The sequence below is a fragment of the Pipistrellus kuhlii genome, unplaced genomic scaffold (genome assembly GCF_014108245.1).
Source record: "Pipistrellus kuhlii isolate mPipKuh1 unplaced genomic scaffold, mPipKuh1.p scaffold_m20_p_56, whole genome shotgun sequence".
NCBI classification, from domain to species: domain Eukaryota; kingdom Metazoa; phylum Chordata; class Mammalia; order Chiroptera; family Vespertilionidae; genus Pipistrellus; species Pipistrellus kuhlii.
The window spans coordinates 973,100-992,890 of NW_023425558.1; the positions used below are offsets into that span (position 1 = coordinate 973,100).

General features: G+C 57.0%; 1 protein-coding gene across 8 annotated transcripts in view; it reads right to left on the reverse strand.

The window, feature by feature from the left end:
• PC (pyruvate carboxylase) overlaps nt 1-19,791 on the reverse strand; it is a 58,147-nt gene that overhangs the window by 14,661 nt on the left and 23,695 nt on the right. For 2 of the 8 annotated variants that reach the window (XM_036416727.2, XM_036416719.2), the window contains exons 3-9: nt 4,598-4,733; nt 4,301-4,485; nt 3,956-4,121; nt 3,703-3,848; nt 3,476-3,593; nt 3,135-3,286; nt 1,672-1,790 (exon numbers count right to left, since the gene is read on the reverse strand). In XM_036416727.2, coding sequence (XP_036272620.1) covers nt 1,672-1,790; nt 3,135-3,286; nt 3,476-3,593; nt 3,703-3,848; nt 3,956-4,121; nt 4,301-4,485; nt 4,598-4,733 — 1,022 coding nt within the window. Of the gene's footprint in view, nt 1-1,671; nt 1,791-3,134; nt 3,287-3,475; nt 3,594-3,702; nt 3,849-3,955; nt 4,122-4,300; nt 4,486-4,597; nt 4,734-7,250; nt 7,274-7,406; nt 7,426-9,153; nt 9,173-9,214; nt 9,334-15,473; nt 15,493-17,017; nt 17,037-19,791 lie in introns of those variants that run through there. The other 6 variants (XM_036416725.2, XM_036416723.2, XM_036416722.2 and 3 more) reach the window with 6 other exon arrangements.

The window sequence follows — 19,791 nt, forward strand, 5'->3', positions numbered from 1 at the left end:
TCCCTGTGTCTCTCGGTCCCCAAACTCCCCCTTGGTCAAGCGTGGGCGTGAAGCCTCAGACACCTGCTCTTGGAGTCATGTGTGTGGGGTGCTGGGCAGTTTCAAGAGAATGGGGTTGTGAGGGCAGGCTCCGTGGGCGGGACCACAGCTGCAGGAGGGTCCCCACAGGTGGGTGCAGTGGGCAGGACGCCACCCTCCGGCCCTGACCACAGAGCAGAGCTGTCCAAGCGCAGTGATAACAGCCTCCCTGATGGCTACGCTGCTGAGGACAGCGAGGAGTCACACGGAGCAGCTGCTTAGAAACCTGTGTGTACATCTGTCACGGAGGCTGCGGTGCGGACAGCCTGGGAACGGCCCTGGCAGGCGCTCCCAGCTCTGTTTCCAGCTCAGTCACCCACAGCGTGGCGATGTCACCTGTGTCCTCACATCTGCGTGCAGTGGGATGGTGTGCGCTTTCAGCTTTATCTCCACAACAGCGCTCTGAGCGTCACTGTTATCAGAGGGGAGCCGAGCTCCGTGCAGCTAGTGAGTGGGGGGAATCTGCATACAGCCCTGTCTGTCTGCCACAGACCCCCTCCCGGCAGAGCAGGCAGCGTGATGGGGAAAGTCGTGTGGGGCCAGAGTCTGAGCCTGAGTCAGTCTCCGTTCAGTCTTTATCTCAGAGAACAAGGAGTCCTGGGGCCTCTGTGCACCCGCTGGGCAAAGGCAGGGCCCCCTCCCCACCTCACAGCTTCCTCAGACTCAGGTGGAGGCAGGGTTCGGGAGAAACTGTCAGGAAAGTTCTATAGCGAGATGGCCTGGCTCCAAGCCAGCCTTAACAAGTAAATGGCTCAAAATCTGTATCTCAAAACAATGAAAGATTTTAATTGTTTATAAAGTGGTCAAGTTTTTAAAAAATGTTTATACTCTATGCTTGTGGGCGAACAAATTGGGACAAGCAATTGAGAAAGCTAATTAGGCGAGATGTTGCTTAACCTCTGCTCAGGTAATGCCACTAAAGGTGCCAATCCTGGACCTCTTCAGAGGGGTAGGCAGAGATGTAGGCACAAAGGTTTACTGACACACCTGTGACCACAGAGCTGGAAACACCTCACTAGTCACAGAGGACTGTGCAAACAAGTCATGACTCACACAGATGACAGAATAGCGTGCAGCCACTAAAAGTATTCAGAAAGCCAATGGTCTGGGGAAATGTCTTAAAAATATTGAATTTAAAAAGTAGAATAAAAATACTATGCAAAACATTGCCATTATACCAAACTACTTGCATAGTAAAGGAAATAAAGATGGAAAGAAACCAATTCTTCCTAACAGACTTAAGCCTGGGTTTCCAGTCTCAGCTGTGTGACCTGGGGCCACTCTCTTAACCTCTCTGAGCCTCGACTTCATCTAAAAGATGGGGACGATCAACACTTTCCTCCCATGTGGTTCTGTCTTACAGCTTGGGAGCCTCTCAGCATCCAGTCCTGAGGGTGGGGCTCTAACATTTCTTTTGCTGCTTTGTACTAATACAATAACCCTGTAATGCTGTTATTATCATATTTATAAAATTACCTAGATCCCCATGGAGAGTGAGCTGAGCTCCCTGCCACCCGCTCCCAGCAGCCACCGGAGTGCATTTTCCACGAAACCCGGAGGACACCCTGCCCCGGCCCCGCCCCGGCCGCTCACTCAGTGATCTCCTCGGTGACCGTGTGCTCCACCTGCAGGCGGGAGTTGACCTCGATGAAGAAGTGCTTGCCGTGCTTGTCCACTAGGAACTCCACGGTGCCCGCATTCTCGTAGCCCACCTGTGGGCAGCACGTACGTAAGCAGGCGTGGCGATGAGCGCCTTGCCCTTTGGTTCCATAAAGACAGACTGCAGTGCGCCTGCCCCACCAGACGGAGCCCCCCAGCCTGCCGCTGGGGATGGACGCTCCCAACGGCACGCGGGAGCCCCCAGCAGCCTCAGGGCTGCACTCCCACTATCTGGGCCAGACAGCAACAGCTCCCCTGCCCCCCGGGGGGCGCCCTCTCCCCGGCAGCCTCCTCTGCTCTCGGGCACAGGCCCACCCATGCGTACCCCGGCCTCTGCTGGACCCTCAATCTTCGCTCGGTCATCACCACCAGTCACTACCCAAAGAGATGCTATTTGAGGGAAACCAGCCAATGATGACTAACTCAAAATTCAACCCTGATTTCAGTTTCACTCTTAACTTCCCCAAACCACAAACTAGACTTCAGTAAGCTCCCTCAAATCTGTTCTGAGAATAATAACAATAATAAAATGATGATGATGATAATAAATTGAGGTAGACACCCCTCTTACGAAATAACCCAAGCCTCTCCTCCTAGTCACTGCCTCCCAGTCGCCATGGCGAAAGCCTCACTGCGGTGCTGACCCTGGCTTTGGCTTGGGGAAGGTGACCACCATCTGCCTGGGTCCGGCTGCCTGAAGCCTGGGGCAGCGTGGCTCTGAAGGAGAGCCAGACCAAGGCCCCTGTGGGATTGGGGCGGGGGGGGGGGGGGGGCGGGGCGTGGCGCGCGCAGATCTGAAAGATGCTCTGCCGGGGCTCTGGGAAGCGGAGGCAGATCTGGGGGCAGGATGCCTGGACTCTGAGGGCGCGGGGCCAGGAGGGCCCAGAAGAACAGACAGCAGGCGGCCATGGCAGGTGCTCTCTCGAGCCAGGCTCAGGGGCAGGCCGCTGCTGGGGAGCACTCCCCGTCCACGCCCCAGCAGAGCCAAGACGGGCAGAGGGACCTCAGGAGAAAAGGGCTGCAGGACTGTGATGCAAGGCCAGTAAGTGTCTTATCCTGACAGTCCCTGCCCTCACTCCTGCCTCTCCAGGGGTAAGTTGATGCCACGCAGAAGTTCCATCTGGGCACAGGGTGCAGAGGGCTGTCCGAGGCCTCTCCCTCCTCCTTGCTGGACTCCAGGCTTGGTCTCTGGGCCTGTCGTCTGATACCTCAAGGACTCTTCATTGGCCTCTGACCTCCAGCAGAGTCCCTCCCTCCCAGAGCTGACACACCCTGGGCTCCCTGCTCCCAGCAGACTATCCACGACTGGACCCCGGTGACCAGTGGCCATGAGCACGCCTGCAGGAACAGGCTCCTGTCTCTATGTGGGCAACGGTCCCCAGGAGCCCCCACTTCACCTGCTTAGCAAGTTTGACAGAGTCGCTGGTGAGCCGGGTCCGAAGCAGAGGGTCCAGGTGGGCAGCAGGGGCGATCTCCACCACCTTCTGGTGCCGCCGCTGGATGGAGCAGTCCCGCTCGTACAGGTGCAGGATGTTCCCGTACTGGTCCCCTGTGGGAAGGAGCACTCCTACAGGCCTGACAGCCTCACACTAGGAGGCCGGCAGTGCCCGTCCAGTGCTGGGCAGCCAGGGAGGACCGGCCGCCCGAGGCCTGGGCCCTGACCTGCACGGGGGAGCGTCTTCCTGAGGGAGAGCCCTGCCCCGTCCCCAAGGCTCTGCGGCCCGGGACCCCCACTCACCCAGGATCTGCACCTCGATGTGGCGTGGCCTCTCGATGAACTTCTCCACAAACAGCGCCCCGTTCCCGAAGGCGGCCAGAGCCTCGGAGTAGGCCCGGGTGTAGTTCTCCTCCAGTTCCTGGGGGCGGGCGGAGGCTGAGCGGACACCGGGCCCCTCTGCGTGACCCCGACCCACTCCCGGAGCCGGCAGGCGGTGCGGCGGCCTCCCAGCCCTGGCGCCTGCTCACCTCGTAGCTGTGCACCACCCTCATGCCGCGGCCCCCGCCCCCGTAGGCGGCCTTGAAGATGATGGGGAAGCCGTAGGTGTTGGAGAACTCCTGGGCCTCGTGCAGGGAAGTGACAGGAGCGTTAGTGCCGGGGACCACGGGGACGCCTGTGGAGAAACAGGCATGTGGGGCTTTGTCACAAACCGGAATCTCTGAAAACACGCGCGCCCCGCCCCGGGGGAGCTGCAGGCCCGCGGCAGGCTGGCCATGTCACCTGCGGCGATGGCGATGGCCCGGGCCTCCACCTTATCTCCCATCTTTCGGACCACCTCCGGGCTCGGTCCGATGAACCGGACCCCGGCATCCTGGCAAGCTTGGGCAAAGTCCGCACGCTCCGACAGGAACCCGTAGCCAGGGTGTACCGCATCCACGTTGTTTTCCTGGGGGCAGAAGAGTGGTGTGCCCCTCGATTCCTTCAGTCCCCCCACGCCCCACCAAACCACCTCACTTGCTCCATTCATTTATCTACCCGTCCCCCACCCACCCATCCAGACACTTAACCGCTGGCTGGCGTGGGGTGGCACAGGACCCTTAAAGGCCCCTGCCCGGCCTGGCTCACCTTGGCCACCTTGATGATGTCTGGGATGTGCAGGTAGGCCTGCACGGGGGCGAGGCCACGGCCGATGAGGTAGGCCTCATCTGCTTTCTGCCGGTGCATCTGGCCCGTGTCCTGCTCCGAGTACACGGCCACTGTGCGGATGCCCAGCTCCGTGCAGGCCCGGAACACGCGGATGGCTATCTCACCTGCGGGCGGGGCACGGGGGAGAGGTTAGATTCCCGGGTCCTAAGAGAAGCAGAAGCCACATGAGGTGGGCGCTGGGTGGAGGCGGCTCCTCTCCCTGGGCCCAGTGCTCACCTCTGTTGGCCACCATGACTTTCTTGATGGGCTTGTACTCCAGGCGCCGGACGTTCGGGGAGGCGGCGGGGGCGGTGGAGGTACGGCGGATGCCCAGGAGCTTCAGGCCCCCGCACATGGTTCTGAGCCTCAGCATCTGGGGAGGAGCCAGAGCCAGAGTGGAGCGGCCTCGGAGTGGAAGGACCCCACACGGAGTGAAGGACCACCGCAGCCACTGCAGCCCGGGGGAAGGCCAGCGCCAGCACCCCCTTATTCCCTGAGGGCTGACCGGCCACAGGGAGGGGAGCACATCCAAACCCAACGGACCCAAACTCCCCTAGTTCACTGTGGCATTTCCAACACGCCAAGCTCTTTAAGCAGCTTCCAGGCCAGCCAGGCCCTGCGAGACCAAGGGGTGCTGCGTGCGTGCGTGCCCCCGGCAATGTCCCTTCCAGTGCTCTCGCCGGCTGCACAGCCCAGATCTGAGGACCTCCCGCCACACAAGCCCGAGCGGTTCCTCCCACAGGGCCCCATCCGGCCTGACAGGGAGGGCAGCAATGGGCCAGGGAGCCACACCCAAGTGCGCCCGCAGGAAGCATGGCCTCTGAGCAGGGAAAGCGCAGATTCTTCACAAGGAGCCTTCCCTTCCTCCGAGGGCTTCTGACACGTTAGTAATGAGTCAGCCGAGGGCAAGTAAGCCGGGCTGGTCACAAAGAGACAAAGTCTGTGGATCCACTGAGTTCATACAGACAGTGGGAGGGCTGGGGATGGGGCTGGGGAGGGGTGGGAGTTCATACAGACAGTGGGAGAGCTGGGGATGGGGCTGGGGAGGGGTGGGAGTTCATACAGACAGTGGGAGGGCTGGGGATGGGGCTGGGGTGGGAGTTCATACAGACAGAGGGAGGGCTGGGGCTGGGGCTGGGGGGGGAGTTCACACAGACAGTGGGAGGGCTGGGGATGGGGCTCAGGAGAAGCGGGAGTTCATACAGACAGTGGGAGGGCTGGGGATGGGGCTCAGGAGGGGGCGGAGTTCATACAGACAGTGGGAGGGCTGGGGAGGGGGTGGGAGTTCATACAGACAGTGGGAGGGCTGGGGAGGGGGCTGGGGGGGTGGGAGTTCATACAGACAGTGGGAGGGCTGGGGATGGGGCTGGGGAGGGGGCGGGAGTTCATACAGACAGTGGGAGGGCTGGGGATGGGGCTCGGGAGGGGTGGGAGTTCATACAGAGAGTGGGAGGGCTGGGGATGGGGCTGGGGAGGGGGCGGAGTTAGGGTTTCATGGGGACAAAGTGTATGTTGGGGACGATGACAAAGCTCTGGAGATGGACAGTGCACAACAGCGTGGACAGACTTAATGCCACCAAACTGTACACTTACACACGGTTAATATGGCAAATCCTGTTATATATATTTTACCACAATAAAAAGGATTTTTTAAAAACCAACTGAGGGCAATGTGTATATCCCAGAATGAGAACATCTTCAGAGGTCAGCCATCCCCTGGTTTCACAAATAAAGAAAACCAAGGGCAAGAGTTTAAAAAGATGTGTTCAAAGTCAGCCAGCTGTCCAGCCAGCCCGGCATTCAGTCCTTCGCCCTCCCCCACAGCCTGTGTCTAGCTAACCATGTGATTTATTTCTCAGTAAAGTTTAAAATGCTTGACTCAACCATTTGTTCTAAGTAAGGAACATACAAATATATTTAATAAATAAAGTAGATATTGAAAAACCTCAGTGTCTTATGGCCAATGAAATGGAGGAGAAACAAAGACCAACCAGAAAGGAAAGAAGAGAAGTGGAAAGTAAAGCAGAAGAAGGAAGCCGTCAGACCAAGAGACAGGACGGATGCTGAGCGTCGGCTTGGTGCCAGGCTCGGGCCTGGGCCCAGGGCAGGACAAGACGGTGACGGCCTCTGCTCTCCCAGCAGGTATACCAGAGAAAGGCGCAGAGGAAAGGGGGGCACAGACAGAAATAAGGTCTTTCAGATCAGGATCGGTGCCTCGAAGGTAATGTTTTGTGAATCACTGGGGAAGGTGGGTAAGGGAGCTCACTGGGTGTGACAGCGAGCCTTCCGAAGAGGGGCACACACGAGGCATCGAGGCGGGAGGAACAGGAGGCGGCCGCACACAGACCGGGGAAAGCCCAGAGAGGGGGAACGGAGGTGGCCCAGGCCTCGAGGAAGAATGAGCTGGATGTGCTCCAGACCCAGGGCCCAGAGCTGGGAGGCCGAGGGGTGAGGCGGAGCTGAAGGTGCCCTCGGGGTCTCAGCTGGACTCGGCCTCTGTCATTCTCCTCCAAGCACCACGAGGAAGGGGTGACCCGCTGCACTCCGGGGGGCTCTCTGGATTGGAGCAGCGAGGGCTGAGCCAGGACGAGAGGAGGCGCAGCGCCTCGGGGCTGGGTGGGAGCGATGGAGGGTGGCAGGACTGGGGAAGGGAGGGAAAGGGAGAACCGGGCCCGCTGAGAGTGGTGAAGGCCCCCGGAGAGGGCAGAGCAGGCAGAAAACCTGGATGTGACTGGCAAGTGGACCTGGAGTAGATCGGCCAGGAGAGAGCAGACTGGAGAGGTAGGTGGGCACCCTGGTCCACCGACACTGAGTCTGGAGGAGGAGGATGATCCAGCCAAGGAGACGAAGGGCTGCCCCAGAGGAAGGAGGAGAGCCAGAAGGCGTGTGCTCTGGGGACCTGTAGCTCCAAGAGGCAGAGCGAGGCGAGGACCAGGCAGGGCCACTGCTCGAGGTGGGGCAGCTCTGGGTGGGAGGTGCACTCAGACAGGAGGCCGGTCCTGCCGGGCTCTAGCTCAGCTTCCGCAATGAGGGACAGCGCGCTTACTCACTCATTTCAGAGTGGACAGGCCTGGCGGACACCACAGTAGCCCAGGGATCTAGGTGAACATCACTAGCGTGAGAGGGACCTGGTGTGCCTCCTGTGGAGGCCAGGGAGGACCTGCAGGGCTTCCTGCCAGACCACAGTCTGATCTAATAGGGACACAGCATGGGGCAAGCCCAGACTAAGGGCCATTCCACAAAACAAACATGTCAAAGGTCATGAGAGATAAAGACTAAAGAACTCCCAGGTTCAAGGAGACTAGAGAGACATGACACGAAACACATGTGTGATCCTGGGTGGACCCTGGAACCAGACAAACTTTAAATAAAGTCTGTGCTGATGTCCATTTCCTGACAGTTGTGCCGCGGCTCTGGGAGAGTGTCCTCATTCTTAGAAAACAACCCATCAGTGTTCAGAGGTTTAGAAGCATCATGCCTGCAACTTACACTCCAATGGCTCAGGGAAAACAGAATAATTAGCACATGGGTAAATGTCCGTATTGGGGGGAATTGGGTGAGGGGTGGAAGAGATTTGTTTGTACTGCTTTTGCAACTTTTCTGTAAGTCTGAAATTATTTCAAAATAAGAAGTGAAAAGACACTGATGGAGGAGAGACGTGTGGGAGCAGCGCCTGCTCACAATCGGGGCTCAGGGCTGGACACATCGGCTTCCCCCCTTACTGAAGTCCCCGAGAACTGCAGACACCACCCTGTTAGCTCCCCCTCACAGGCAACCAGCAGCTCTGCCAGGGTAACTTCCCAGAGGGGAGATTCTCTTCTGGCCCGGCAGCTGGGAGCAGGCAGGCCCTGGCAGACGATGGCACATACAACAGACAATAGATATGGGCTGCAAATCTCACCCTCACCCCGGCACCAAGTGCCTGCTCTGCGCTGGTCTGCAGGCGGGATCGGTAGGGACAGGGCAGAGAAGAAAGAGCCCAAACTGCCACACAGGCCAAGACAAGAAGAGGCCGAGGGCTCCTCCAGGCCCACAGCAGCAGGACAGGAGGTACCAGGGGCGCATACACCATTAACAGGCCCGCCTCAGCAGTATCACCAGTCCAAAGAGAACAAAGGGGCCACTTCGCCCATTAACTTAGCAACAGGGCTGGAAACAACCAAATCCAGTGCTGGGAAGCCCTCCCAGAGGCAGGCCCAAAGGTGTGTCTGGATCCAGGAGCAGCAGCTCCCTGGAAACCTCTGCGGAACCTCTCAAGAGCCTATAAAATATTTACTCCCCTTGGCTGGCCAGCACCACCCACAAGGCAGGCTGGACTTGTGACCCGAGCCATCCAGGCGTTGGGTGCAGAGTGAGAGAAAGGGAAAGGTCAGGGCCCTTGGGCTGAAGTCAGGCAGTGGGGCAAGTGGGACAGAGGACAGCCCAGCTGGAATCAGCCCGCCTGGGTGTGCCCCAGGGCTCTGCCGTCCCCAGCTGGGCACCTGAGACCCCGTCTCATCTGTAACATCAGGTACCACTACCCCCAACCTTGGCTGGTCGCCCTGGGAACCACTGAGCAGCCAGAGCCCACTATGCCCCCACCGGCCTTTCTTCCCAGCTGAGCGCAGGGGACAACAAGGACTCTCGCCCCAACAGAGCCACACCCCCACCCTTAGACCCCTGCCCGCAGCACTACTCTCATCCCTCCCCCCCCACCCCCCCCCACCCAGCACCCGCCAGAGCAGGGGACTCGGTGGGCCTCCTGGGACCAGCGGCCTGCACACACAGCGCCTGCGCCCATGGACAGCGCTCACCTGAGACCCACACCTGACTCCGGCGCCCGGAGACTGGCTGTGCCCTGCCCAGAGCACTCACCCCGCACCAGGAGCCCAGCGCAGCTTCTGCCAAGGGAGCCTGCTGGCTGCCAGTTGCTCAGCCTGAAGTCACTGGCCCCAGAATACAAAGTTCTCGGCACCAGATCGTTGGAGGCCTGGGCGGCAGCCAAGGCTGAAATCAGGGGAAGGGGTGGCCTGCAGTGGAGCAACTTCCGGCCTCCTGCCGAAGTTGAGGCCAGAGGGACAGGCAGGGAGGTTGGGGCACGCAGGCAGCAGGTGGTCCCAGCAGGACACCAGGGGAGGACAGGGACAGTAGACTGCTTGCTGGTACTGACATTAAAGGCACAGAAGCATCAGCCAGCAGGCAGAGCGGGGTCTGGAGCAGCTGGTCATGAGGAGCTCTTGTGGGTACAGAGGGCACGGGTCATCACACTGCAGCTCAGAGCCACATAGCCCTGCAGCCCAGCCCACAGCTCAGTCATCCACAGTCACCCCTGCCACGCCAGGCTTGGACCCCAGACACAAAGATGAATAAAAACACTGCCTCCCTCCCAGAGCATGGCTAACCAGCACCCAGCCCCTCCCGCAGCAAACCCCGCTTCCCTCCGCACGGGAGACCAGAGCGGCCGGCTGCCTGGCGCTTCCTTAGGCCTTTCCGGAATCCCAGCTTGGCTGGGAGAAAACCTGCAGGTTGGATAGGAGACAGTTTGGCTAAGAATCTTCCTGAAAAACTCTGATGGCCTCGTTCCCCAGACCAGGCTCCTAGGAAACCCTGTGCGCTGCCCCACTGGCTGAGGTCTCTGGGCAGCCCCTGGCGTGGCGGGACCTCCCTGCCGGGGAGCCTAACAGGCGCAGCCAGACTCTGCTCCCCGCTCCTTGCTGGGGGTGGTGCTGTGTGAGCACAGCCTGCTTTTCTGCCCTCAGGGACCGGGTGAGTGACAGGAAAGCAACCAGCATCACCCCGAGATTCCCACCCGGTTCCCTCTCTGACAGAGTGCCCACAGCCCCAGACAGCCCCAGAGGCCTGTCTGCCATTTTCACAAAGGCCAGCTGATAGCTCCCTCTCCTCGGCCTCGGACTATGTAGACTATGCGTCAGGGACAGGGATGGTGGCGCTGGCTCTCACTTGGGACTTGTCAACAGCGCCTTGCCGGCAGAAGGAGGCACAGTGATGCCATGCGTGTCTAGGAGGCCTTCCCCGCCGATCAGCATGAATCCGCAGACAGGTCTCCTTGTCTTCCGGCTTCAGTTTCCTCCCAGACCCTGGATGGATCAGCACGCTGTTCCCCTCCCAGCCCATCAGGAAGGTGCCTGCAGCACCCCCTGGAGCGAGTCAGGGGCAAGGTCTCAATGTGGCCTGTGCAGGCCCAGTGATCTGCCAGTTACTCCTACAACGTCCCACCCTCCACAAGCTCCACCTGCGTGCCAGGCCGTGCTGGCAGGCCACACTCTTCACCAGGCACCGGGCTCCAGAGCGTGCACTACAAACACCAAGTCAGGTCACTCGCAAACCTCCTATCACTCCCTTTTACAGGAAAGGGACCAGGCGAAATGGCACTAAGTGACACCAAGGTCACCCGCAGGGCCTCCCTCCGGAGCACAAGCTGAGCCATGAGGGCGCGCAGAGTCGTCACCCAGCTAAAGGAATATCATGGCCTTCATCAGAAGCACGGTGGAAACTAAAACCAGACTCCACAGACTCCACTCCCGGTAAAAACTGTGTCACTGGCCTGGATTTTGGCAGGGCCACCAGCAGCAAGCCCTGTCCTTGGCCCAATCTGTGGCCCTGATAAGCTAGGGCCGTTGCAATTTGTCCAATAAATCATCAAAATGGCACTAGAAAGCCCATTTCTTCTGACCTAAAGCACCTCCTGGGCTGCCCCTCGTAACCACAGTGAGGCCGTCATCACCCAAGAGTGGTCCATGGCGCGGCCACTGTTCCGGGTGGACGTGCCCCAGCCAGAGCAGCCTTGCTGGCATCAGGGTAGAGCACCACCTGAATGGCCCCGGAATGTTCCTTCCAGAGGCTGATTGCTTCCACCCCAGCCGTCGTGGGCAGCTGTGGGCAGGAGGCACAGAGGAAGGGAGAGCCAGGGCCTGCTAAAGGGGAGGCTGGGCAGGGGGAGTTTGGGAAGTTCACGGTGTGGACTATGGGCCCCCCCCATGGGAGAATGGGTGAGAAAGAGGCCCCAGGAATCTCCAGATTAATGAGTGAGATTCCTATACACCTCCTTCCTACTGCCCCCAGCAACACCAGCACCCCACCAGGCTCGGTTCCCAGCCCCCACCGGCCTCAACAGCTGCCAGAAAAGCAGGTCAGAACCAGAAAGAAAGATTTCTTGGCTGAGAACTCCATGTTGTGGCAGAAGTGAGCCCTGCCGGATGGGGCCGCTCTCCCTCTCCCTCTCCCTCTCCCTCTAGAGGCCCTTCCCTCCGGCCCCTCTGCTCCATCCTAACCATGTCCCGTGAGGGCCTAGCTCTAGCAGCCAGCGGAAAAGACCTCCTGACTTTCAGGGCTGCAGCCACGGATGTCAAAGTGCCCAGAGAGGACAGACCAAGCTGAGATTTCTGGGTGGAAACACAGAAACAATGAAGGGGCAGATGAAGGAAGAAAAGAGAACGAGAATACCAAAGACAGGTCAAGTCACGAAGCAGAAATAGCCGGGGGTCCTAGGATCGCATGGCCAGTGGCTCCTACCCGGAGAGGTCCACGGTGGCTCAGAACTGCACCAGCGAGGCCCACACCACCCCTGGTCCAGGCAGCGAGCAGAGAGGACAGGGCGGAGCGGTGACCGTGGGACAGAGCACTGACGGGACAGGGAGTAGATGGGGAGTGGAGTGCAGGAGCTCCAAGAAAAGAGGCGAGGGAGGGTGATCAGGGCCTGCAGGGAACGACAGGGACATAAAGGGATAAGGAGCGAGCCAGCTGGCATAGCAGCGGCAGCCCAGTCCCAGCCTCAGTGCAGGGCAGGAAGACTTTCAGGCCAAACACCAAGGCAGGCCAAGGACGGCTGGAAAACACCAGGACGAGTGGAGACAGACAAGGACCCTCCTCAAGGGCTGGTGGAGGGACCGTGGCCCTGCCAGCACCTTGATTTTGGATGTCCGGCCTTCAGACTGTGAGACAATCTCTATTGCTGCCAGCCACACCGTTTGGGACTCTGCTATGGCAGCCGTGGGCAATGAACAGACCTAGTTTTCCCACAAATGGCCAGAGCCCACAGAGACCCTAAAATCAGGGGCTGGGGAGCATTGCGTGATAGAAATGTCCCCTGCTCTCATCTGCTCATCCTGAAGGGGGCCACGGTGTGGCTTTCAGAGCAGGTGGAACAATACGGAATGGGGATCGGGTCCCCTCCAGCCCAGCGAAGGCCAGGTGGTGGGCAACAAACACCAGCACGTGCAGCACCAGCAGACGGACGTATGGAGAGCCTGTGGACTCCGCAGGAGAAGGTGGCTCAGGCACGGGGATAACGGATCACACAGCCTGGAGAAGTTTACTGAAGCCGGAGGCGGGAGTGACCCAGGGCTAGGTACCTAGTCTCCAGGGAAGGAACTGCCTGCATGGACTGTACCCGGAATGTCAGGGACGGGGTCAAGAAAACCAGGTGGTGAGCAATCATTGCAGTGTGGAGGGGCCATCTTGGCCATTCTGAGGAGGCTGGGTTTGAGGAGGGAAGGCCAGAGATGGAAGATGAACCAGCTGGGCTGGGGCTTCCAGGAAATGGCTGATTTTGAAACTAATAGCCTCAAGGGCAGCGCCAACCCACTGACAGCATTTGTATGTGCTTTCCACTGAGGGCCAGTAACTGCTTTGAGCCACATTATCTCATTTAATCATCAGAAGCTTTGTAAGGCAGGAGTTATGGCCACAGCTTAGTGAGTAAGTAAACAGAAACTTGGGGTAACAGCTTGGCCACAGTCTCAAAGCTTGAAGGCGCTCATATTCTGTTTGGTCCATGGTTCCAAACTGGGCCTTAGACACCATCCTGCTTCCCAGGAACCACCTGTGGGTAACTTAACATCTATCCCCCCATACAGGAAATAACTAACACCCTTCCTTCTCTGCCTGCCAACCTCAACTGCTCCTCTTCAACCATCCAGCTTTCGGGGCCACTCCAGGGCCCCCTCTTCCCTCCAGCTGGATCAGTCACACCCACTTCTTGTCCCCTCCCTACCAGAGTCTTCCTCCTCAGGATTAGGCAGCCCCTCCTGGAGGGAGGCTGACTGAGCACCCCGCTGAGCACTGAGCCAAGCAGAACTTCCCCTGCGGTGTTCTGGAATTCCGCAGAACCCATCAGAGGCTCCCGACTCACAAGGGCCTTTGCCCTGATGTACACACCCTGGAGGGGAGAGGAGCCAGGTGACCTGACAGCTCTGGCAACAGCCCTGGGCAGGTTAGCACTGGCCAGGACTCACTTTTAGAATAGTTTCTCCTTGACTGGGAGAAGTCAGAGTGCTGAGAATTCCCTGGGGAGGAAGGGTACCCAGCGGAGGACGTCAGACCTGAGGAGGTAGTAAGTGAACTATGAAAGCCCCAGGTGACAAACTGCCTTTCCCATTTTCTCAGTCCCAAACCCAAGCGCACCTACACCAGGTCGCCTGCCCAGTGCCACCTGCCCACATCTGGAAGAGGAGGTCGTCTTATAATAAGTGCAAAAACAATAATTAATAAAAGCCATAAATGTCTGCTAAGTGCCAGGCCCTGGACCAGGGACCACCCAGATCATCCCACCAACACCTGTCCTGTGGGCATTACTCCACATGGCAGTCCTAGTGAGCTGTATCTTTCATATTATAAGTATACGTAACAAGATCCTTACGGCTCTCTGTCGTTTATAAGGTCCTTGAATAGCCGTGCTCATATGCTACTACCAGCATCACTGACCAGCAGGAAGGCAGGATTATCTTGATTGTACAGACACCTCAGTACCACTTTCTGATCTCCTTTTCACGTAGGATAAAGGGAAGGGTGAAAGGAAAGCAGCCAGGGTCCTGGGGCGGGATGATGGGGAGCGCGGAGTGTGGGAGAAGCATTGAGAGGAGGTGGGCCCTGTGCTGCGGTGATTCCATGGAAAGGGCAAGGCCCTAGAATCAGAAAAGTCGGTTCAGACTCCCCCTTTGCCACCACAAGGCCCCCTGATCTTGGGATCACTGTACCTCTCTGCATCAGTGTGACGCTGTGATATATAAGAAATATATAATTCACACTTTGTTCCTAGCTCCTGGCGCAGAGCTCCTAAAATCCTTGTGATTTCCTGAGGGTTTGTTATTCATAATAAGCCCCTTTAACCACATCTGAGTGTATGTTAATGAGATGACTCTGGTGGGTCCCTGAGTAGCTTCAGGATGGGGTCTGGTTGACAGATTGAGGGAGGGAAGGGGCCGGGCTGGAGCCTTTGTTAATCACCAATGGCCAATCTAGCCTACATGACGGAGCCTCCAGAAGAACTCTAAACCAAGAGGTTCAGAGAGCTTCCCGGTTGGTGAACGCGTCCATGTGCTGGGAGGGTAGCGCACCCAACTCCACAGGGACAGACCCTCCGGGCCTCGCCCAGGCACTCTTGGCCTGGCCATTCGTCCGCATCCTGTAATAACTGCTAACAGTAAGTTAAACGCTTTCTGAGTTCTGTGAACGGTACCAGCAAATCGTCAAAACTGAGGAGGGGACCATGGAATCTCTGATTTACTAGTAGAGCTGACTGGTCAGAGTGTGGGAGGGAGGCCAGGACTTTGACTGGCATTGGAGTGGGGCAGTCTGTGGGACGGGGCCCTTCACCTGCAGGGCCTGCACCAACTCTGGGTAGTGTCAGAACTGAACAAATTGTAGGACACCCCAATGGGATCTGCAGAGAATGGGAAGATTGGTTGGTGTGAGGGAAAGGTCACATATTTGATGTCAGGAGTATTATGAGTAAAAGAGTTACGAATCTGTTAGCCCATCTACGAAATGTCTTTATCCTCCAGCACAGAAGACTGGCGGAAGCCACCTGTCGTATGTGAAACTGCAGGCTGTCCCTTTAGTTTCTTCAATTGTAAACCACAAAACACACTCAAAAATAACAATTAGGTTCCTCGCTGGAGCCACCACGTGTTCACTGAGCACATTTCATCTGGTGAGGAGACAGGACCACACCCCAGACACAGGCTCAGTGAACACCTACCACATGCACAGAAACTGCTCTCAGAGGAAAAGGAAATGGGGAAGGTAAGCAGCTGAGGAGAGCTGAGTAAAAGCTATGGAGGAGGGGACTTGACCTGGGCTCAGAGGAAGAAGCCTGACACCTGGGTGTCAGCACCTGCTCAGTGAGTGGGCAGGCGGTGAGAGGGAACAGCAGAGGTCAACAGCCTCTCCCTGCAAGCACGGACTGGCCTGACTAGGTGAGGTCAAGCAGGTGGCACAAAGCAGGTGCTGATCAGATGAGAAGTCTGGTAGAGAACCAATACAAGGTGAAGTTAGGGTGTTTAGTGAAATGATAAGCGAAGAAAAAGCATTCATTCATTCATTCATTCATTCAATATTGATTGGGTCTTCCCAATGTGCCAGGTACTGTTAGGCACTGAAGATACGCCTGAACAAGAGAGAAGAGGTCCCTGCCCTCACAAAACTAGTCAGGAGACCAAGTGCAAAAACAAGATTATTCCAGATCCGTCAGGTTAGTAAGTGCAGATTGTCTCCATGCTCAGACGGCCTCCCGAGGACAGCTGTCACTTAGAGGTGTGACAAGGAACAGCCACAGGAGCCCCATCCCTCCATCCCTGGTCCAGAACACCAGGCACAAAAGGCACAGATTTACCAACATTTGGAACAGGGTAGAGAGAAGTGCATGCCCTCCCCCTCGCTGTGCCTGGCACCACACACACACCAGCCAGCTTCTTCCTTCTTGAACTCCTGTCCCAGGACTTGGGAGAGGTCTGGCCTGTTTGCAGTTGAAGATAAGAACCAGAAGCCATTGGCGACCTTATCAGTTTCTCCTCCCCTTGAACTGAGGGAAAGGTTTTCTTTCAAGTAAAGGGGGAAAGCTCTCGTTAGAGCTAACAGTGAGTCTTGCTCAGATGCCAGAAATTCCTTCTCCCAAAACACAGGCAGTTCCCGCCTTCCCTGCCTAGCTAATTACAAGGCCTTCCTCCTCCTGCTGTCTGGGATACAATCACACACTCACCTCTCGGGGAGAGCTGCCCATGGCCCTTCCGTTTCCCAGATTCCTCACAAAGGCACGTTACCTAGTGGCTTTGGGAGCCATTGGCCTGGTGTGACTTCGTTAGCAAGGTTTTCAGATCTTGACCGTACTATTAAACCCACCCCATCAATCCATTTAATGCGGTGTTACCAATAGCCACGCTGGACAGGGACAGGCCTCCTGTTCTGCAGCTCCACAGCATTTCATCAAGACCCAGGTTGGCCCAGGAGCTGAGCGGGGAGGCAGGGGCTGGGCCCCTAGCCTGGCGCTAGACTCAGAGCAGACCCTTCTCTGGCAGCTTCAACATTTCCATGAGGCCCCAGTTGAGGGAACCATGTGATCTTTCCCCTACACTACACCAAGGCATTCTGGGACAGAGCTCTGGGACCCATGGCCCAACTTCCTCTGCCCCCAACGTCTCAGGCAGAACCCATTTTCATTGTCAAGTAGAATTGGCTACCTTGGGCTCCTAGGCTTTCCCATCCCTGACCAGATCCAGCCCCACCCCTCCCCTGGATTCCTGTCTCTGAGGACATTCCCAGAATCCCCCTGCCCTCTCCTTTCCAAAATACTAGAAGGCTGCCATGTTCCAGAGAGAAGAGAAACTGGCTACCCTGTGGGACAGTGTGCTGCTAGAGGCCTCTGGAAGGTGGTCCTCCTACTGGGGCAGCGGTCTGCACGGCTCTAGGGAGGCCACACTGTTCCTGGTGCTGGGACACCGCATCTGGGCCCTCTGCCTGCTGCTTGTTTATAACTGACGTTTTAGCTCAGGCCTCTGTCAGTGACTTCCCAGAACTGCCCTCTCCCCTACAGCTCAGAGGACAGAGGCTGCTCGTGAGCCAATCTCTGCTCAGCGGTAGACCTTGAACAGACTGTTTGAGGGAATAAAAAACAAAACCAGGTCAAGGGTGAGCTGGAGGGGATGGTCAAAATCCATAGCCTATGGGTTCTGGCAGAACAATTAAAGGCAGTGGTATTTGGGTTTTACAAAGGAAGGGGGCCAGGACCAGGGAAGGAGAGCCAGCCAGGAGAGAGGGCTTCTGGCCTAAGAAAAGGGGAGAGGATCCTAGCTAATCACAAGGTCTTCCTCTTTCTGCGCCTGAGGATGCCCCCATGGTGACATCATGGTCCTTTCTTTCCATGGGGTCAGGAGACTGGATTCCTCATGAGGGGACATGTCACCTTGTGGCTCTTGTGATCCACTGGCCTGGTCTTGATACCATTGTAATTAGCTAGTCCCACATAATAAAAACCTAATATGCAAGTAACTGAATGGCAGAATGACCGGTTGCTATGATGTGCACTGATCACCAGGGACCAGACACTCAACACAGGAGCTGCCCCCTGGTGGTCAGTGTGTTCCCACAAGGGGAGCGCCGCTCAGCCAGAAGCCAAGCTCGCTGCTCCTTTGCGCTACCTCGGAGGCAGGAGAGACTCCCGGCACCGCTGCTTCTGGCTGAGGGATCATGAGGAGGAGGGGTCCCAGACTACAAGAGGGCCCAGGCCGGGCTGAGGGAGCCCCTCTCCCCAGTGCACGAAATTTCATGCACCGGGCCTCTAGTTATTAATAACAGGAAAGGAGCAAACGGGAGAACAGACATTATAAAGCCTTCTCCAGGAAGCTGCAATTTCACACTCTCCAGGGAGCCACCGGCCCATTCCCTGAAGTTCACCGGAAAGGGGTTCGACAAAAGGGAAGATGGGCCCACGTGGAATGAATCGGAGTGACACAGGAAAAGTGCCTGTCAGTCAAGCCTGGGAATCATGGACTGCTAGAGTGGCAGGGCCACTGCAAGCCTGTGAAAATGTGGGGGTACATAACCCCCCAAACAAAGGCGCGCTCTCTCTCTCCATGGGCCACATGGACCGCACATGCCATGAACAAATGGACTACAGCTGGGAACACTAAGCTAGCCTGATGCTAAGACTGGACTGTCCCAACATGGACAGAAACTCTGGACACTGGCTTTGATTTTAGCTCGACTGGAAGCAAAATGGGGCTTCTATGGTAGGACTCAGGGAAATAGGATCTTGGAAACTCAGGGGTTTGATTCCAAAGAAATACAGCTTTCTACAATATCTCATCAAACCGTGCAAATCTCAGAAGACTCATTCTCTCAGGATATTGCAAGAAGCCCACTTCCGGTAGCCACGGATGGAGACAGAGAGCTCTCCCCACCGGGAACAGTCTGACTGCATTAGCAAGGTTTTTAAATGCGTGAACATACTATTAAACCCACCAGATCACTTCGCTTACCATCGTGTCATCCCAACAACCACGCCAGTCAAGACCAGAATAGAGTTCCCACCCACTGGGTGCCACCGCACTATCGCAAAAACAAAACACAAACCAGGCTGAGCTCTGATCGGACTTCTTAGGGAAAGCCCAGACAATAACTTTGCTTGGCTTCTTGGGCCCAAGATTAACTAGTCAGAGAGGGCCTCCCTGGTTCAGAGCGCTCACTGCTTGGCAGGGTGGGTGGCACCCAGAGAAGTGGTGGGCTAAACTGCCAATGAAATGTGAATGCCTGATGGGGCAGAGGGCTAAATCAGGCGAGGTCTGAAGGTCAGGCATGTCCGGGAGAACCATGAGTTAAATGAAAACTAATTTTCAAGGGAACTTGTTCACTTCTCTCAGGTCCACGATGCTGGCCCACACAGGTACTTCTGATTCCACCTCTTCTCCACCTTTCTCCGGAGCTGACAACAAGCAGCTTTCTGCTTCCTCTCTTAACTCACAAGTCACACAGAGGAGATTCTGGAAGATGAGGACAGAGACACCCACTGGAGGTGCCGCCCGGGTTAGTAAGAGAAGAGGGTTGGCTGGAATACTGCGGTGACAACCAGCAGAGACTCCCTGTATGTGGTGCTCCGCCTTCTGCACTGGGACTGGCCCTGTCCTCCCCCCACGTCAGGACAGACACCCGGAGCTTTTTCCTACCAGAGGCAGAGAGGTACACTGACTACCACATCCGCTTTGAGACTGGCCATCCGGTTGATATCCTGCTGGGTGGGCAAGCTAGAGTGGCCGGCAAATAGGAGCAAGGACAGGAGCAAGAACGGTCTGAGGAACACTTCCACAGCGGGAGATCTTAGTCTGTTTTTTTCAGGCGCTTTTCCATCTTACCTCAATCTCCCTATACCACTGGGAAGAGCCAGGGGAGCGGCATTAATCCCCCCTGAGGGAGAAGAGGTGAAACACGCGAGACACATGTTTAGGAAACAGATTACCTGGTCCAGGACTGAGAAGGAAAGTCTGAGGCTACTTGGGAAAAGGTACAAGCTCTGAGCAAATAATCCTGGGTAAGAATTCATCGAAGGGGGCCTTCCCTATGGAGAGACCTTAGCAGTGGAAGAAGGAGAAAAAGGGCTAATTGGCAGGAATGGAGGCCAGCTCTCAATTGGCAGGAAGGGAATGTGCTGGGAATACAGAGAA